General features: G+C 35.0%; 1 protein-coding gene and 1 long non-coding RNA gene across 4 annotated transcripts; both read left to right on the forward strand.

Moving 5' to 3' along the window:
• Window positions 1–12: 12 nt before the first annotated feature.
• LOC129260192 (uncharacterized) lies at window positions 13–4,006 on the forward strand. Of its 3 annotated transcripts, none has more exons than XR_010294072.1 (4): window positions 13–256; window positions 1,703–1,799; window positions 2,195–2,314; window positions 2,791–4,006. It is a non-coding gene; the product is annotated as an uncharacterized LOC129260192 (long non-coding RNA). The 3 variants fall into 3 exon arrangements; XR_010294071.1 differs by having other exon boundaries at window positions 13–252; XR_010294070.1 differs by lacking the exon at window positions 13–256 and having other exon boundaries at window positions 1,650–1,799.
• Window positions 4,007–9,865: 5,859 nt separating this feature from the next.
• LOC135154701 (uncharacterized) lies at window positions 9,866–15,210 on the forward strand. The gene is made up of 2 exons (XM_064101901.1): window positions 9,866–10,485; window positions 13,621–15,210. The coding sequence occupies exons 1-2, from the start codon at window positions 10,008–10,010 to the stop codon at window positions 13,740–13,742; spliced, it is 600 nt and encodes a 199-aa protein (XP_063957971.1). The 5' UTR covers window positions 9,866–10,007; the 3' UTR covers window positions 13,743–15,210.
• Window positions 15,211–17,944: the final 2,734 nt, after the last annotated feature.

Here is a 17,944-nt window from a genome sequence, read left to right on the forward strand (position 1 = left end):
GGCTCCGCCTACCGCGATCATTTGAAGACAAAAATAAGCCCTCATTGACATTCATGAGCATGAAGATATTCATAATCCGGCCTTTTCATTGGCTAAGAGCGTCATTAATACGCGATTTCCCCGATTCTTTGTCATCGATACTAGTGGTATCGTGTTACAGAATTAATTATTCATTTGACCTCATTACGTCATCTAATTTATTCATTCTGAAACTTTTCTTTCCACACACAAAATGGACCTACGAACACTCCGGTGAGTACGTATAAATTGATATAACCACATGAATTCAGTAGACCATTTACACATTTCACACTGTATTTTGTGATCTTAGGTTATTTCCATAAATAATTAGAGAGTTTGCTATCATTCCACTGTTAAAGAAAAGCAGAATTTGGTCTTTGAAATTGAAGTTAGATTGTCATCGTCGCCCAGTGCAGCCTGGCTGTATGTTGCTTGCAGTGTATTTTGTACGGGCTCCTAGCCGGCTGGGAATCGAGAGATAATCGGGCTGGTTTGGTTCACCTCCAACAAGGACCAACCCACGATTGATTAAAACAAGAAGAATGAGGCTTCTTTTTGTACACTGTAACGTTAGATCTAGAGGGAGATCTGCATCTATCTTCAGTAGATCGAGAGTCGACTCAGTCAGGAATAAACTGTGAAGCGGAGTATGGATGAAGATACGCCTGTCATTGTGTCAATCCTCAGTCCTCACTTTGTTTCAGATATCAAATTTATTTTGCATAACTTCAGGCTTCTGCATTTAGCCCCCACCCATTTTAACTCTTATTGTTATTTATAAATATATTATAGTTAGACTCGGTCTTAGAAATAACATGCTGCTCTGCATGTTTGTCTTATTATCAATAGATCTTCTTAATCCTAGGCCCTACTTACTTTATACTTAGTCTTAGATCTAGGCTACTTTACTTTTATTTATTCATCGATGCTATCAAGACAAGAGCTAGGCCTACCTAATTCAAATCTAGTCTAACTTATAGTACTTTCCCAACCCTCGACACTTACCCCCAGGGCTTATGATCTAGGTCTGTAATTTAGGCCTAGATCTAGGTCTGGGCCTAATCCATTTACATGTACGAGTATGACTGTCAGTGGACCAAGGACTAGATCTAGATCTACTCTTGGTCAATAATGGCAATGAAGTCTTAGACTTAGCCAGGAATAAAAGTCAGAGTCAGACATCAAAAATTTCTAAACCGATATAGGGTCTAGATCTCGGTTTAGAACCGAGGCTTTACTTTCTAGGTCTAGATCGATCCGAGAGTCCATCGTTAGTCTAGATCTAGACCTAATTTAGATACATGAATGCTGTCGCACAGCACTGAGTCTTGTTGGACTAGATCTAGACTAAATAGATCTAGACCTAGTGCATGAGATTATGAAATTATGTTAAAATCAAATGAAATAAGATTCGGAAATAAAAAGATCCAGATTTTTTTTTTTTTTTTTTTTTGGGGGGGGGGCAGACATGTGAAAAAATTTAGAGAAACCTAAAATTCAGAAAGCGAGGGCCAGAAGCGACCAATATTACCTAGGGGCCTTTAGGGCCGTTTTGTGCATTTTCTAAAGTAAAATTGAAGGAAGGTTTCACATTTCAGCTCTTACCCAAACCCCTCCCCCTATACATACGGCCATGAAAAAGATCACTTCTTATTATTGTTCTCTTTTCTTTCACAAACAGGTTGAGTTTGAAGAACAAGAAAAACAGTAGAGGTCTACCTATATGGTTCAAGATGATGATCATAAGTGCATGCATCATTTTGCAGATTCTCATCCAGGTATAAAACTTAAACTAACCCATACAAAATTACAGATACATTACATGCATTGAATGTTAACCATGTTTACATTAAATAATCCGAGCCACAAATAGGTAGGATCTGTAATGAATATAGACGCTTCTTAAATATACAGGCTCTCGAGTCTAAAATAGAACCAATGCCAAAAGTTATGTACCTTGGGCAAATTTATAAAATACCGGTAAGGTCATGTCCTTGATCTACTAGTAATTAAATGGCCTTTTTATTTCCTATTTGTTTTAAACAAAGCAATATCTATTTTCCATATTTAAAAAAAAAATCATTTTATTCATTCTTTAGTGTGATATTAATATTTCATATTTGTAGATTTACGATTTTTTTTAAATCTTGTTATTTTACATTTTGTCCAATAGGATGATGCAGTTTTACAATTTCCATGGAGGTGATTGATGATGATAAATAATTGGTGAAGTAGGCCTAATAGAACAGCGACTAGACCACAAAGAGAAATACAACCTACAGCAGTTATATGAGTGAGTTAGTTAGTGAACATTGTTAATAATGGAGGTTGTTCACATTTTTTGGCAACAAATAGACCTGCCTTTGAAAAACCCATTTCAATTTTGTTTTTTAGATTATAGTTGGTGTCGTTTTTAATCACTGATCAAAATATTCTGTGCAACAAAACATATCAACTTTAATTCTGACTATTTATATAATTTACATATGTTGATTCATATATTCATATTTATGAGAAATCTCTGATATTTTTTCATAGAGTACATGTAGTTATAATGGAGAGTGGTATGTAAACTGTATAGAACAGGTTTAAGTGATATGCTTTATGGAAGTACAAGTTTATAATTAGTAGAAGTAAGATTTCCTGTTATGTGTTGAAGAATCATATATATGTATAGTCTCACTTTTCTTAAAACATTTATGTTTTATAAATCACAACAATTTTAATTTAAATTCATTGATATTCTTTATCTATTTTTTCAATCTGCAGGACTGGTGTAACAGATGTTTTCATTCAAGAAATTCAACAATTCAAGAGTCTGACTTAGGAACCACTTGATGAAGATGGAAAAGGTTTTTTTTTCCAAGTCCAATTTTTCAACAACAACAAAAAATTATTATCACAACCCCAAATTCATGACGTATGAAATTTCTTGTTGATTTTCATTAAAACTGGTTGCAAAAGGAGAAGCTATAAACATACAAATAGGAGCGGCGGAGTGAAGTTGAAAGTGGGGGGGGGCATAGGGAAAATGCTGTATTACGTGACATTTTTAAGAAGTTGCGAGCGAGCAAAATTTTGACATTTTAATAAAGAAAATCTAAAATATTCAGAATGATATATATATATATATATATATATATATATTTTTTTTTTTTTGGGGGGGGGGGCAAGAGTCCTTCAAGCCCCCTTCCATCTGTACGAAACTGCTTATATACCCCCACTCATGAATTATTAAACTTAATGCACAAAGAATAAGTATATTATCGAAATGAGAATATTGTTTTCTTGTTTCAAAGGGCAATCGTCATGGTGGCCATAAAACGGGTCCTTCTCAGGTGAAAGGGGCACAGAACAAGTTCTTTAGGAGCACTTTTCTTGGGTAAAAGGGGGCAGTGATTCGAGAAAGGGCACTTACAAGAAGGCGAGGGGGCACTCTTTAACACATGAAACGGGCCCTCAGATGAAAGGGCACAGAACACGTTCCAGGGGGGGGGGGGCATTTTGGGGTTAAAAAATTGCATACAAGGAAGAACACTTGGTAACACCTAAAACAGGTTCTCGTCAGGTGAAAGGGACACAGTACACGTTCGTGAGGGGGCATTTTTCTTGCATAAAAAGGCACTTTTCAGTGCTTAAAGAAGTAGAGGGAACTGTGCTCCCCCCCCCCCCCTCCCCAGGATCGCTGCCCCAGCATACAAAAAAAATATTCTTTTGGTTCAAAGTATTAACATACGCTTAAGAAAAAGGTAAAGCTTAATCCTCTGATAATGTGATATTTTTTTATGGCTAATTAATAAAATTCACCACTAACCAGAGAATTCCTTTATGTCTTTCATTTGTGTTCATATAGTATTTGTACAGAGCTAAAATGAAAGGGATTTGGAATTTGCAAAATTCAAAATGAGATGAAGATCGAGAGAGGGAAAGAGTGATGAGAAGTGGATTGAAAAGAGATGAGAAAGAAATGGAGGGGCACATATGAAGAGATAATTTAGAGGGGGGGGGGGTGGTAAGAGAGCTAGAATGTGGGAAGTAGGAACAAAAGGGGTAGAAGAGAAATAAGACGAGATTTATGGAAACCAGGAGACACATAACAAGTGGGAAAAGAAGAAGGAAATATATGAAGAGTTTAGTTGCAAAAGGGGTTAGGGCCACTTTGGACCATTCCGAAAAAAACATGTTTTTATTCTCACTTATTGCAATATTTTTATGAGAAACTAAATTGTCATGATGTACTACTCTATCATGTGAACATAAAATTGGGTATAAAAGAAATCTACCCGTCTTCAATTTTTTTCTATATACTTAAAAACCCCTTTTGCAAGTAAATTGAAGTGAATCCAATCTCTTTTGATTAAAAAAGTGATTTTTTTTTGGCCACTTTCATTCACGTTTTCATTTGAATTTCAAATTTTCTTTGGTATCATCAGAGTGACTGAAAATTTAGAGGTTTAGAGACAGAAAACAATAAATATATGAAAAATGGACCTAACCCCTTTTGACAAATGAGTTCTTCAGAAGAGTTTAGTTGGAAAAGGGGTTAGGTCCACTCCAAGAAAATAATTCTTTTTTAATTCTCCCATATTGCAATATTCTTATGCGAAACTGAATTTTCATGATACCCTACCATGAGAACATGAAATTGGGTATAAAAGATATTTACTTGTCTTCATATTTTTTAAGATATTATTTTCCAAAAAAAGTCTGTGTGGACCTAACCCCTTTAGCAACTAAACTGAAATGGACCTAACCCCTTTTGAAAAAAAAGTGATTTTTCTTTGCCATATTAGTTACCTTTTTAATAGGAATTTCAACTTTTCTATGGTATCATCTTATATAGCTACTAAAAATCTTTACATTAAGACATAAGAATCAAGTTTGATGAAAAATGGACCTAACCCCTTTTGAAAATGAGCTCTACATATGTAGGAGAAAGGCGGGTTAGGCGGCACAAAATAATTCTGAGTGGGAAAATGATTAAATGGAAAAAAAAAACAGAGTAAGAAATGCTGGAGAATAAAGGGGACAGGAAACGTATTAAACATGATAAATTGGGGCCCTTTTCATCATGAGTTACAAGTATAGTAATTGCGATTTAGGGATGGCAAAAGCACTAGAGACCTCTTTACCTAATCACGACTCGATCTACCCTTTTCATCTTCCCTTTTGGAATTAGCAAAGGCCTATAAGACGCAATACAAACAATGCTTTGTTTATAAGTGATATCGCTTGTGATATCGATACTTTATAGAGCGCAACGTATCGTCTCAGATTTGCGCTTGCTTGATTCGCTGAATCCTTCGCGTCACGAGCGCGTAACAAAATGAATACATTAATGAATTTGCCAAGTTGACCTTTGTCATTGCGCTGATGTGCGTATTGTCTAATACACGTACAAAACCACAGTTGACGAGGGAGCATCGTACGAAATTAATATTAATGAGGGCTTATTTTAGCTTCTAATGGATTAAACAAAATGGCGGTAGCTTCGGGGGCTTGGTATATACCGTCCGTGTACCTTCACTTTTCAGTTTTATTTTTGCTCATTTGCAACAAAAAAGTAGATAAAATCCATAAAAAATCCATATATATACATATATATAAATATATATATATATATATATATTATATATAGGAAAGGGTAGATAGCTCTGGGGAACCTTGATTTAAGCTACGCCTGCCATTGCAGGCGCGTAGCCAGGGGGGCGGTGGGGGCGGTCGCCCCCCAAAACTCCCCCAAAAAGAAAAAAAAGAAGGGGAAAAGGGGGGGAAAAAAGAAGGGGAAAAGGGAAAAAAAGAAAAAGCGAAGGGAGAAAAGGGACTATAGCTTACGGTTTTTTTTTTCTTTCTTTTTTGTCAAATATGTCAAAAGAATAAAAACCTAAATGAGATGTTCTTTTCTCTCATCATACAAAATTTTGCTTCCGCGCTCCGCGCGGGAAAGAAAACATCAGAATTGCCTTTCCCCTTTGTTTCCCACATCTTTTTTCTACTCCGTTTTTCCCCTTCCCGGCCATGGGAATCGCATTTTTGCCAGAAATTATAAAGTATACATGAGTAGTATGAAAAGTTACTTTTTTTAATTGCACTGACACAAAATTTGGGCTCTTCTGTTCAGAGCGGGTAAACTTTCATATCGTCATTGCCCAAGTCCCCAAATGCTATATTCCTTCCGCTTTTCAGCAAGCAATTTGTTGGCAAATTATCTGCTCAAAGTGGGAAGCGTTAAATTCGTGCCGTGCTATATGCAAAAGTAGATATAATGAAACTTTATTCTATATCGCTGCACATCCATATCCGGTCCTGTTTTGGTTTTGCGCCATTGATTTAAAATTTTGAATATCACTGATTCACTGAAGCTTCTTAGGGGGTGCTGCAAGAAAATATTTGCAATCAATTGCAAATATTCTGTTGCAATTTTACAACTGATAGATCAACGTTAGCTGTAGCAATTCAGATTAAACTTCTTGTTTCAAGGAGCAAATTAGTAATCAATCACTAATTTGAAATTAACTGTAAGACTTATGATTGATTTAGGGACCAATAATTGACTTGCAATTGATCGCAAGTTTCTTGCAACGCCCCATAATAATCATACAAAAGAAAGCGCTTAATATTATGAACAAGTTACAAAAAAAAAATTCTTCCAAAACAAGTCACACTGAAGTTTCCGTGCTTCGCGTGCATGGGAAAGGAAAAAGTCCCTCTTCTAGCTTTCATCATCCCTTTCACAATTTGAGCTATATTTTGCTTCCTCTTTTCTAAATATCAAAATTAGAGCAGGTTAAATTTTCAGAGAAATTTATAAAATTCAGAGCTTGCCATTCGCGGGAAGAAATAGTTCCTCCCTGCAGATATCCCAAATATCAGCTTTCTACTCATTGTTTTGCGAGTTAAAGAAATTTAATGTGGCTAAAGTTTTTACAATCAAATATGATGTGACTAAGGTAAACATTTTATATCACTTCTGTTCTCTTTTTTTTTTTTTAAACGTCTTAGCTTTCGCGCATCGCGCGGTAAGAGGAATTATTTTTACTACCTCAATCTTTTCCCATTTTGCGGGCGCTCATCTTTTCTTTTGAAAACAGGTTTTGTTTTTTATCACAGCATGTCAATTGAATTCGTGTTGATAAGGGTATTAGAGACGCAAGAGACGTCTTCTTTTTATTGAAATTTGATGAGATATCTAAAACTTCGCAATCGATCCGCGCGGGAGGGGGGAAACTCCCCCCTACCTGCACCCTCCCCCTATAGGGAGCGCGCTTCGCGTGCACTTACCGCCCCCTCCAAAATGAAATCCTGGCTACGCGGTTGTACCATTGTTCTCTTCATCCATTTCTTTACAATATTTAAATAAAAGAGTTGCCAAAGCTGTTGTACATGTATAACTTTACACACACACACATATATATATTTATATACATGTATATATAATGTGATGACAAGTTTGCTTGTACCAAACGCTCTTGAGGTGTGAGTATGAAACATATTGTGATGAGGCCAACTCAAAAGATGACGCAGGACACCATTTTAGCTTTAGCTTTCGTCTTTAATAAGAACAGACTATTATGGTCAGGATGCCTACCGTATTCTATCTTGTTCCTTTAAGAACCATACTAAGTAATAACGCGTAATTAGTATACATCTCTATGTTTACTATACTCTGTTAGCTTGTGTGTTGCTGCCCTCTGTAACGTTCATTGGTAAAATTTTCTACTATAGCGCGCAGTACGTCTCTTGGCTTCATCATGATCATGATGGTTGGCTTGCGCCACGAGCTTGATACAAAGAATTTTTGCTGAAAAATACTAGTGCTAAAGGTTTTTGCATTAGAGATTAGAGGCTCGTATATACGTTGTTGAAGTTAATTGTTGTCTTGTCCCTTTTCTCTCATTTTGCTTGCCTGTACCTTTGTTGCTTTTAATTTTTCAATTTCGAACGCGTTTTGATTTTTACGCATCCACCTATTTGTTTCCATTAATAGCTTTCTTTCTTTTTTTAATCTTATATTTGTCTCGTGCATTGGGAGGAGGATTTTTTCACAAGTTTCATTCATGCTCATTAAAAAAAATAACAAACTTTTAATTTTATCATTTCGGAAATCTTCTCCAACAAAATGCTGATTTGAACAAAAAGATTTTAAAAATCAGACAAGAATAATCATAAGGCCGAAAATTTTATCCAAATCGGATTTACAAAAATAACGACCTTTTAGATTTTATAGGTGGGGAAAACGATGACATCACACACTTTTTTTGTATTTTATTTTATAAGAGAATACGGCCTCTTCATTTAAATACTAGAGGGGTCTAATGTTACCTTTTACTTCGGAAATAAAGTTCGATTCATCCCTGAACATTGCTGCACCTATACATGTATACCATGATTTGGCAATCTCATTATTGTGATGTGCAAAAGTACTGTATAATACAAATAATACAATAAAATTTAGAAAAATAATATTCATATTTCCTCTATGTACACGTCTTCTGTTTTTCTTTTCCCTCTATTCTTATAAAAAAAAATCCACATTTCTTATTTTACATATTATATGTACTATACCTTTTCCCCCTCTATTCTATTCCCTTTTTATACTTTCCTCCTGAATTCTCCTCCGTCCTCCTTCTTTTAGTCACAGAAGTAAACCGATTTGATAACATTTATGGTAAAATATGAAAGCCACGATTAGCAAGAGATGATGAGACTTAATGGACTTTTTATCACCATTATCTTTCTCCACTGGAAAGTCCCGAGCGCTATGAGACTTCAGAATACCAAAACTTGTAGGCCTATAACTACCGCTTGTCCGCTTCGCGAGTATTACATCCCACGAATGAAATAATACGAGCTCAATAACATCCTTTTCGGGCAATTGGTGCACTTTTTGTATTCTTGAACAGAATAATACTGTATAGTGGCTTATATAGATTTTGTGATATTATGTTCGTATTTATCTTGATTTTGTATCACATACGGATACTTCGTTTATTTGTAATGTACAAAATCATTTCATTTCATTTCATTTTCACTTTCAACAAACTATAAATCAAATAAATACAATCATATAGCAAGTCAACATCTTAAAAATAAATACCAAGGTCACTAAATCAACTTGAAAAAGACATGTTACAAGAACGTTACATACAAAATAATTATGTGTAAAGGATTTGTGATTTACAATTTGTGAAAATGGAGATAATGGAAAATCAAGATAAACGAACATAATATCAAAACGTCTAATTAAATAAGCTAATTATACAAATGAAATATGTAATTTCACAGCATTAGTTTGAGTAAAAAAGAAAATTGGATATCCATAAAAGCAGAGCCTGCTTGTACTCATCTTTTTTTTTCTATTTTAAAGTTGTACTTTTTTTACGCCACCAACTTGGGGGGGGGGGGCGACCAAATTGCGCCCCTCGATCCGGCTATGTCAAATTCAAGAACTTAAAGTTATGTATGAAAAAAGAGCCTATTCATTATTTTATCGGCCTTATCGTGAAATTTGTCACCTCTCTTCTCGATCTCGTGTGTGTCGGTGTGTGCGCGCTCGTTGTGTACAAAGTCAATGGGAGTGGAAAGATGTCACCACCGCTGACGAAATAAACGGCAGTGAATGGACTGGTGACATAAACCACGATAATGCCATTTTATCAATTATAGATTCTATCTCTTATTATTTTAGTCGCCAAGGCCATGCCCCTGGTCCCGCCCCCGCCCCTGGGCCTGGTTTGGAAATCTTTCTCCATCTCTTTTTTTCAAGCCTCGCGCGCAAAATTAACAGCGAGCGAGCGAGTTCGACCTCCGGTAGGATTACGTCATCGCATCGCCATTTTGCCTCATTCATTTGCCTGCTGCGCTGTCACCGGGTTGTCCTGCACCTGCGCTTGTGAATCCGAAGAGTAAAACCTTTTGCACCGTCCAGGCGAATTAGTGGCGATAGAACGGTTATTTTGATATCTAAATAATTGATAACAATTACAATGGCGAACTTTGATCAGTTCCAGCCCGATTCTACACAGGGATTTGACGGAGATTACGACAACGATAATGATTTCGAAAGGGTAGATGCCGACAGACCCCTGGCAATGAGTGATAACCCGGAGGAGGACCGGTACGCATCGGAGCAACCGGAGGCTCAGGCCCAGTCACAGGTTCCCACTGCAGATCTGTTGGGTTCCTTTGGCTTCGGGGATAGTCCTGATCCTGCGACTGCAGCACCTGACTACTCCAGCCGTGGAGGTGATGAATTGGGTGGGTATGTTGATGAACCTAATGTTCCCGATACAACCGCCACAGGATCTTTGGGAGATTTTGATCATCTTCAGGAAATCAAACAAAAGGAGAAGGTGGAGGAGCCAAAGCCAGTCTCGCAACCTCCAAAATCATCACCTCCAGGTGCAGCGACAATTGCAGAGAAGCCCACTCCAAGCCCAAGGTCACAGGCTTCGCAGTCAGTAGGTAAGCATGATCAACCTATTTAAATTCCAAATTACAGCCTACAGGAAGCAACATCATGACATTAAATTAAATTGAGATCTGGAAAATCATGCCAGATAATTAGATCTAATTGTTAGATCTAACATTACATCTAGAATTTTTCATATTTAATCATAAAGTATTCTACTTAAATTTAATTTTAGACCTGGGCATGTCCATCCAATTTGAATTATTGTGATTTGTATGATAAAAAAGAAAAATTGAACAGAAAGTGTCAAAGATATCATAAAAATTGGATGTATGGTGAGGGGTTCTGAAGACCTAAGGCTAAGCTATGCACTCATGACTAATAAATCACAAAATGCAGTGAAATAATATTTTTTCAGATTTTTTATTTCCATTCTCTTGAATGTATTGCATCCTACAAGCAGATGGATAGACGCAAGAACACACTATAGTATAGGCGGAGCTGCACCATCCCGAGTTTGCTCAATCTCGAGATGTTAGCCCGATCGGCCCTCTTAGCGATTAATCTCGAGATTCATCATTCAAGAAACCCCGTCTCCACCATCGCAAGAAGAGCGATTCCTGCTCGAGCGAGGCATCGATGTATTATGGTCTGACACCGTGAATAAATAATCCCGAGTGCGTCTGCACCTGCGAATTAGCGCAATAATTCGTAAAATAGCGCTTTTTTTTTGCAAATAATCCCAAGTTGACTTGGGATTGCAATCTCGAGATTAATCCTACGAACTAGCACGATAATTGCGTCTCCATTACAAATAATCTCAAGATTGTTCAGATCGGGATAATTTGCCGGATCAGAAATAGCACGCTAATTTGAAAACTCGGGATGGTGCAGACGGCCCTTATGATGGGGCATGTCCATAACCATGTGAATGTTTCTTTGCAATTGAGAAGAGAAGTGCATACGTGTACATGATGTAGGCCATAGTTTTAGTGAGGACCCCTTCCTAAACCAGTGGCTTAATCAACAATCTTACGTTAAAAAGATGTATGTTGTATGCCATGTTATTCTGGATACATGTACATGATTACATACATTCATGTGCATAATGCACAAAACTGCCATCATGCATGTTAAGGAAGGTACACAACCATATATTTCAATTTTTTTATTAGCTTTTCCTGTAAAATAGCAGCAAACACTTCTGTTGTGAAGCCGCTTTAAGTTTTTCATTTAAATTTTCAAAGAATTTAAACAGTTACATACTTTAATACTCTTAATTTAAGCTTCCTGATACTGAGAGTGAAACTAAATAAGTAAAAGCTGGTTCTTATTTCTCAGATTTATTAAGAATTAGATTTAAGGTCTAATTCTAATTATTTGTTGTCAGTACTGGTTCCAATTGCAAATTGTAAGCGAACGTCATTAACATGAATCTGTTTTCGTCTCCTCTTCTCTGTTGCCAAACCCCTGCCATTTTCATAAAGCTGTTCTGCCAGTTTGAAGCAAGATTCTGCACAAATGAGTTCAAATTGTCTTATATCAGACTGATATCATTGTGCATTTTCTAGGTTCAACTTTCCAGCCATTTTCTTGATTTGAACCAACTTTGGTAAACTTTTTTAGGATATTCAAAAACTATTTTTCATATACATGTAGGCCTATATTTCATAGTGCTTGTGAGTTCAGATTCACAGGCCTGTAAAGTAAATACAGGATGAAATCTTTGTAATTTTGCAACAAAAATGTAAAGGCCCATTGAGAGTAGCATAAATTAGAGGCACACATTTCCTGTGCATGTCTTCTAAAATTAGTCAAGTAGCGTACTTAGATCCATGTCCTGGACAGGATTGTATGTACTTGCAAGATTTATAATCATCAAAAGTAAATAGTCATTAATATTTTGCACAGTGGGCTAATTGTTGACCTAAGTGTAAGAAAGTAAGTCTTTAAAATTCACCAGTAATTCTATACCCCTTTCCTTTCCCAACTAGAGCTACATGTATGGTGGCCAAAAAACTTCTCGGAATCAACATTCTTTTGGCTGGCCTAACACCCAGGGCAATTGTCGACACGCACAGTCGCACATGTTTTGACCTTGGATTTGAGCCAGTCAAAAGCAGCGTTTTTACAAAAATCTTTTTTCGTGATTGGATCTGAAAATACTTCTAAATTTCATGGCCAGCTAAAATGCTTGAAATCACATGAAAATTTTGGCCCACAAACGGTTAGCTGGCCCAAAATCTCTCATTGGGAAATGGGTGTTTAATTTAACAGTGTAAAATTAACACATTATTGTTATCATTTATTAATTTTTTTTTTTTTGGGGGGGGGAGGTCATTATACTGTTTTTAACAATCAAAGTCAACAAACACTTTTGATAGATGTGTAACAAACAATGTTTTTAAAAGATTTTTTGAACAGAAATTCCTGTATCTTTTCATGAAAAGATATATAAAATGAATATTTCATCATTTATTTGTTCTGTGGTTATCTTTGTTGTATATTCCATTGATTGTATTGTTTCTCTCTCAGTGTACTTGCACTAATTGTTACTTTGAATCATTCTCATGTTTCTGCCTTCACTGAATGTTTGCAACATTTTATACAACATAATCTAAATTAACCAACTTTGAATTGTTTATCATGGATTTTCAAAAAATATTAAAGTTACAGTATGATCACCTTTTTTAATGCACCCTTATCTGTTTTATGCAAATTTGTCAATGATTACCTCAGACATTACAAAGGTTCATTTAAACATACAATGACATTCCTGATTAATTTTCCATCAATAACATAGACCTTGATATTGATGGAAAATCAATCAAGATCGATTGCACGGGAGTTTGTGAAAACACTCCCTCCCGTGACAAATTATATACAAGTAACTATTGATTGACTGACTGACTGCAACTATTTACAGTGTAATATTTTTGTTTTTATTAATGTGTACATACAGGGTTCAACATTTCACCAACAGACAGACTGACTACAACTTTTGCAAACAAGTGAACAAAAGGATTATTCACTTGTACATGTACATCATGTCTAAAATATTCCCTTCAGAAAATAAAAATACTTAACAGAATTGAATTAGAATTCTATGTCTTATTTATTGAGTTTTATTCTGCATGAAATACAATATCATTTCCCTTTCGCCTGCATGTTTCTCATTTTTTCAACAGGTTCCTTGATTGATCTCTCCAAGCTCGACCCAAGAGGTAGATTTATTCTTCCTGAATCTATCAAAATGAGATTCAGTTCTTGTTCTTTAGTGTATTGGACTTATTTATTTCTTGTTGTTTAATCTGTTCCTCTGCATGCTTGAAACTGTTTTTAATGTTCATTGTCCTGCTTTCTTGTTTCATTCCTTGATCACAGATTTGGTAAAACCAGGAGCTGATTGCATGAAAGGCTCTTGGCAAGGATCGTCTTATGTACATGTATTGCTGGTTTATTATGATGCACCACATGATTGAGTTTTGTGAAAATATTATCAACTATTAAAACCTTTTAGCTCACTTTTGAATTCATTTTTATTTCATCACATAAGATGTTATTTTTGTAATAATTGAAATGAATTTTGAAACAACTTGTTTAAATGGCATCTACCTGTACTTCAGGTCTTCAGCTAGATGTGCATGTATGTGTATGGTGTACAAAATAAATTGGCGACATGAAAGACAGTCCTTGCAAAGACCTGTCATACAACCAGCCCCTGATCTCTAATACATGTAGTCCATTTGGACATTCATTTGAATTTTTGATTGAAAACAAAAAATAATTTTGCATCATTATATATCCTATTGTCAAAGTTAGGGATTACTCTAGTTTCACCCCACCAAAAATGAATAAATAAATAAATGATTAAATGAATGAATAAATAAAATTGAGATTACATATCAGTGGCATTAAAGAATTCAAGGGACAGATTCCATAAAGATCCAGAAATTTGTTGTTTGAAATCATTCTGAATTAAATCCTACCTTGTGTAAAAAATACCAAAAAATAAGAAAAATTCATGTTATAGAGAAGGCCTTGAAAAGAATATCCTTTAAAATTTACATAAATTTGAATGAATTTCTCATACATGTAAACATAATTGTTCATCCATATTTTTATGTCTCATAAGTTTTTAGTAACACTAGGTAATTGTTTTTCCCAGCTTTTCACAGTCATAAACAATATTCATTCATGCTTTTATCTGAGATTCTTTGTAATATAACGTACATGTACTTGTGTGTATTGTGTGTTGCAATGTTTATATACTCCACTACTCTATAAGCTGTTATTTTTGCGGATTTTGCGAATTGCCGATCGGCTGCGAATTTAACAATGCGCGAAAAAATTGACACATTTAGTAATCAGTGCCAATATCCCCAACCGTCAACAGCATAGCATTGCTGTTGCAAACATCCTGTGTGGTGAAAAAATTGAGATATGCACTGCACACATGTGTATATATTATGTACAACAATAAGGTTGAGAAATTACGGTTAGTAATTTAAAAAGTTAAAGCTAGAATTTCACTTTTATATTTCTCAAACAATATCAGAGCCTAAATTATTTCCTAACATATTTTGTCAATATTTACTCACTCACTAATATTACAATGTATTTTCCATAAAATGATTTGATTTTATTGTCATCGGATTGACTCTATACAGGTACATGCAGCTATTTGCATACTCATTGATATTAATAAGTTACATGACAATAGGTTTGAAAGGTGTAAGATTCTGTTCACAAAACTCAAAATTTTTTGCACTTAAACCAACTTTAAAAAAAAATCGAAAAAACACAACTTCAAAAGATTGTTTTTACAGATCACACTGTGACATGATGAATTTTCAGATCTAAAGGTAGAAAAAAGTGAAATGTAAGCCACTTTTTTCACACTTTTTAACTGTTTTTACAGGAACATATATATTTATGTACAAAAGACACATCAGTATGGGGGTTTTGAGGAGCATACTCTTGTACATGTTTTGCACTATTGTTGCTTCTCTGAAATGCTGTGGAATTATTTGGTACATCTTCCGATTGGAAATTCAACGACCCGCAAAAATGTTATGAACGCGAAAATAACAGCTTATAAGTATTTTAAATTGCCTACTGTTTTTATAAATGCTTCATTTTGTATCCTTAAGTATAACTATCATGATTCAAAATCTACATGTACATGTATATCATTGCAGAAAGATAGTTTTGTGTAGAGGTTGCCTAAATTCACTCAAACTGATCATTAATTAAATGAGTTGTAATTTTACATTGCATTTCGGAAGTGATCCATTTCAAAAGTTAGCTACATTGTTCACATGTACTGTAGTGTATACTATATCATACTGATTCATGAGATCCAAACAGTTCGTGTCATTGGAATTCATTTTAATTACGGTAAGCAAGAATGATCTGAAATTCAGATCACTAGTATATTTAACACTGAAATATATATATTGTGTGCACTTGTAGCTGCGCATAGGTTTAGGTAATCAAATTTTCATTTAATTGGGGTAGAATTTGTATTTTGGTTACATTAGCTTCTCATAATCATTTATGTACATGTGTATACATATATATGAACTTAACGTTATTTGATATTGCCAACCATGTGGAACTTGCATATACATGTACCTACATGTACATGTATTGTAGTCACAGTGAGTTGAATCAGTTCATATCCAATTAAGATCAGGTATGTAATATGTTCCATTCAATCAAATGTCTACCGGTATTCAAAGCACCCAAGCCTGTTCTTCGTTTACATGAAAACATGTACATACATGTACAGTGTAGATACATGTAGCTCAAGTTCTTTACTATGGATCGTTAGACAGGGATGATTTTTGTTTTAACATGCCAAGTTCTAGAGCAGTGAACTTGCTTTTTTAGTGATGAGTCCTGTCCAGTTCATCAGTTCCTGAAACTGTATGCAGTTTACATGTAAGACAGTGATGACTCTAAAACAACTACATTTGTATGTTGGCATGGTACATGTAATGTAACTGCCAGTGTGTCACTCACTAGTGGACTTGTTTGATTTCAATCAACAGTTTAATGTATTAGATTTCCCTTTCAAGTGATATTTCCTGTTTTAGACTAAAAACACGGCTTTAAAATATGTTGAGATGTAACTTTGCTTTGTACCATTATAATATGGATACTGAAATATTTTTATTTTATTTCTTTACAACTGAATGATGGCGTTCTGATTTCCTTTGAATATCAATAACCAGTATGCTCAATTGCTCATAGAATCTGCTTCTGTTTCAAAGACTTTTCATGGATGAATGTTAATATGGATTTCAAATCATTTATACACTAACTCAGTGTATCCCTCAGAATATCCCTCCATGAGCCTCATTTTAATTCAACCACCATGTACATGTACCAGTTGTAGTTTTTAAGAAGTGGACCTCTCTATCCTTCATAGAAATAGTGTCCCCAAATCCACTACACGACTAGTAAAATCCTGAAATTTCACGTACATGTACATATAGCACTGAATGGTACTGACATGGCTGAGTAAATGAGTTCAGCAAGTTAAATGTATGGATGTTAAACATGTGTACAACATTGTTCAGGTTACACCCTTCTCTCCCTTTAAAAGTGTATTACCTGCACTTATCAGTATCATTTTATAGTTGGAACAGTACAGAAATGAACCATGTAGCTGATACTAATCCTAATATCTGAGGATTCGTCATATTTTCATCATGATTAAATCCAGCAAGGGGCTCCTGGTTATACCCTTGCCAATGTATTGTGATGCTATTTAAATCAACAACACATGTGAATTAATTTGTTGATAAGAATATCGTACACATGTATGACATGTTGATAAAAAAATTATCCATCCTACAATTGTACTATTATGTAGGCCTATTCATATGGGATGTGTATGAACACCAGTACGCATATGGTGATATATATACAGAATGGTTCTTTTGACATATTTTTGAAACACATATTTTGGGTTTGAAGAATATTATTTGCAGTTCCATCTGTCTAGCACAGCTGTAGTGGGACATGATTTTAATCAATTTTGTTGGAAAGCAGTCTCTGTGTGTTTCCTATAATGGCATGCTAGCATGTAGGCCTACATGTATATGCACATGATATAACAAAGATGTACATGTAGCTGAAATAAATTGAGAACTATGGTACGATATATATTTTGACTCCTGTATAGGCAAGTTAGGATTGATAGTCCAATATTTTGTTAAAATTTTCATTTGAGTAGTAAAGAATAACATGCTATGATGAATATCAGTCAGGAGTAGGACTTAAGGCATTTTTTGGTCTTGTGTATAATTTACACTTCATCCATGAACTTTGTTAAAATTAAGGCGTAAATAATTAAACCACTGGAACGTTTAGGTCTACTTTTTTCTTTTAGTGAAAAATTAGGCAGCTTAGGAAAGAGGCAGTGTAGATAAATAATCACAATTTATACATTAGATCAATGTAAACACGTCAAAAATTTTCACACAACATTTATGTTTATAT

This window comes from Lytechinus pictus, chromosome 7 (assembly GCF_037042905.1).
Source record: "Lytechinus pictus isolate F3 Inbred chromosome 7, Lp3.0, whole genome shotgun sequence".
Taxonomy (NCBI): Eukaryota; Metazoa; Echinodermata; class Echinoidea; order Temnopleuroida; family Toxopneustidae; genus Lytechinus; species Lytechinus pictus.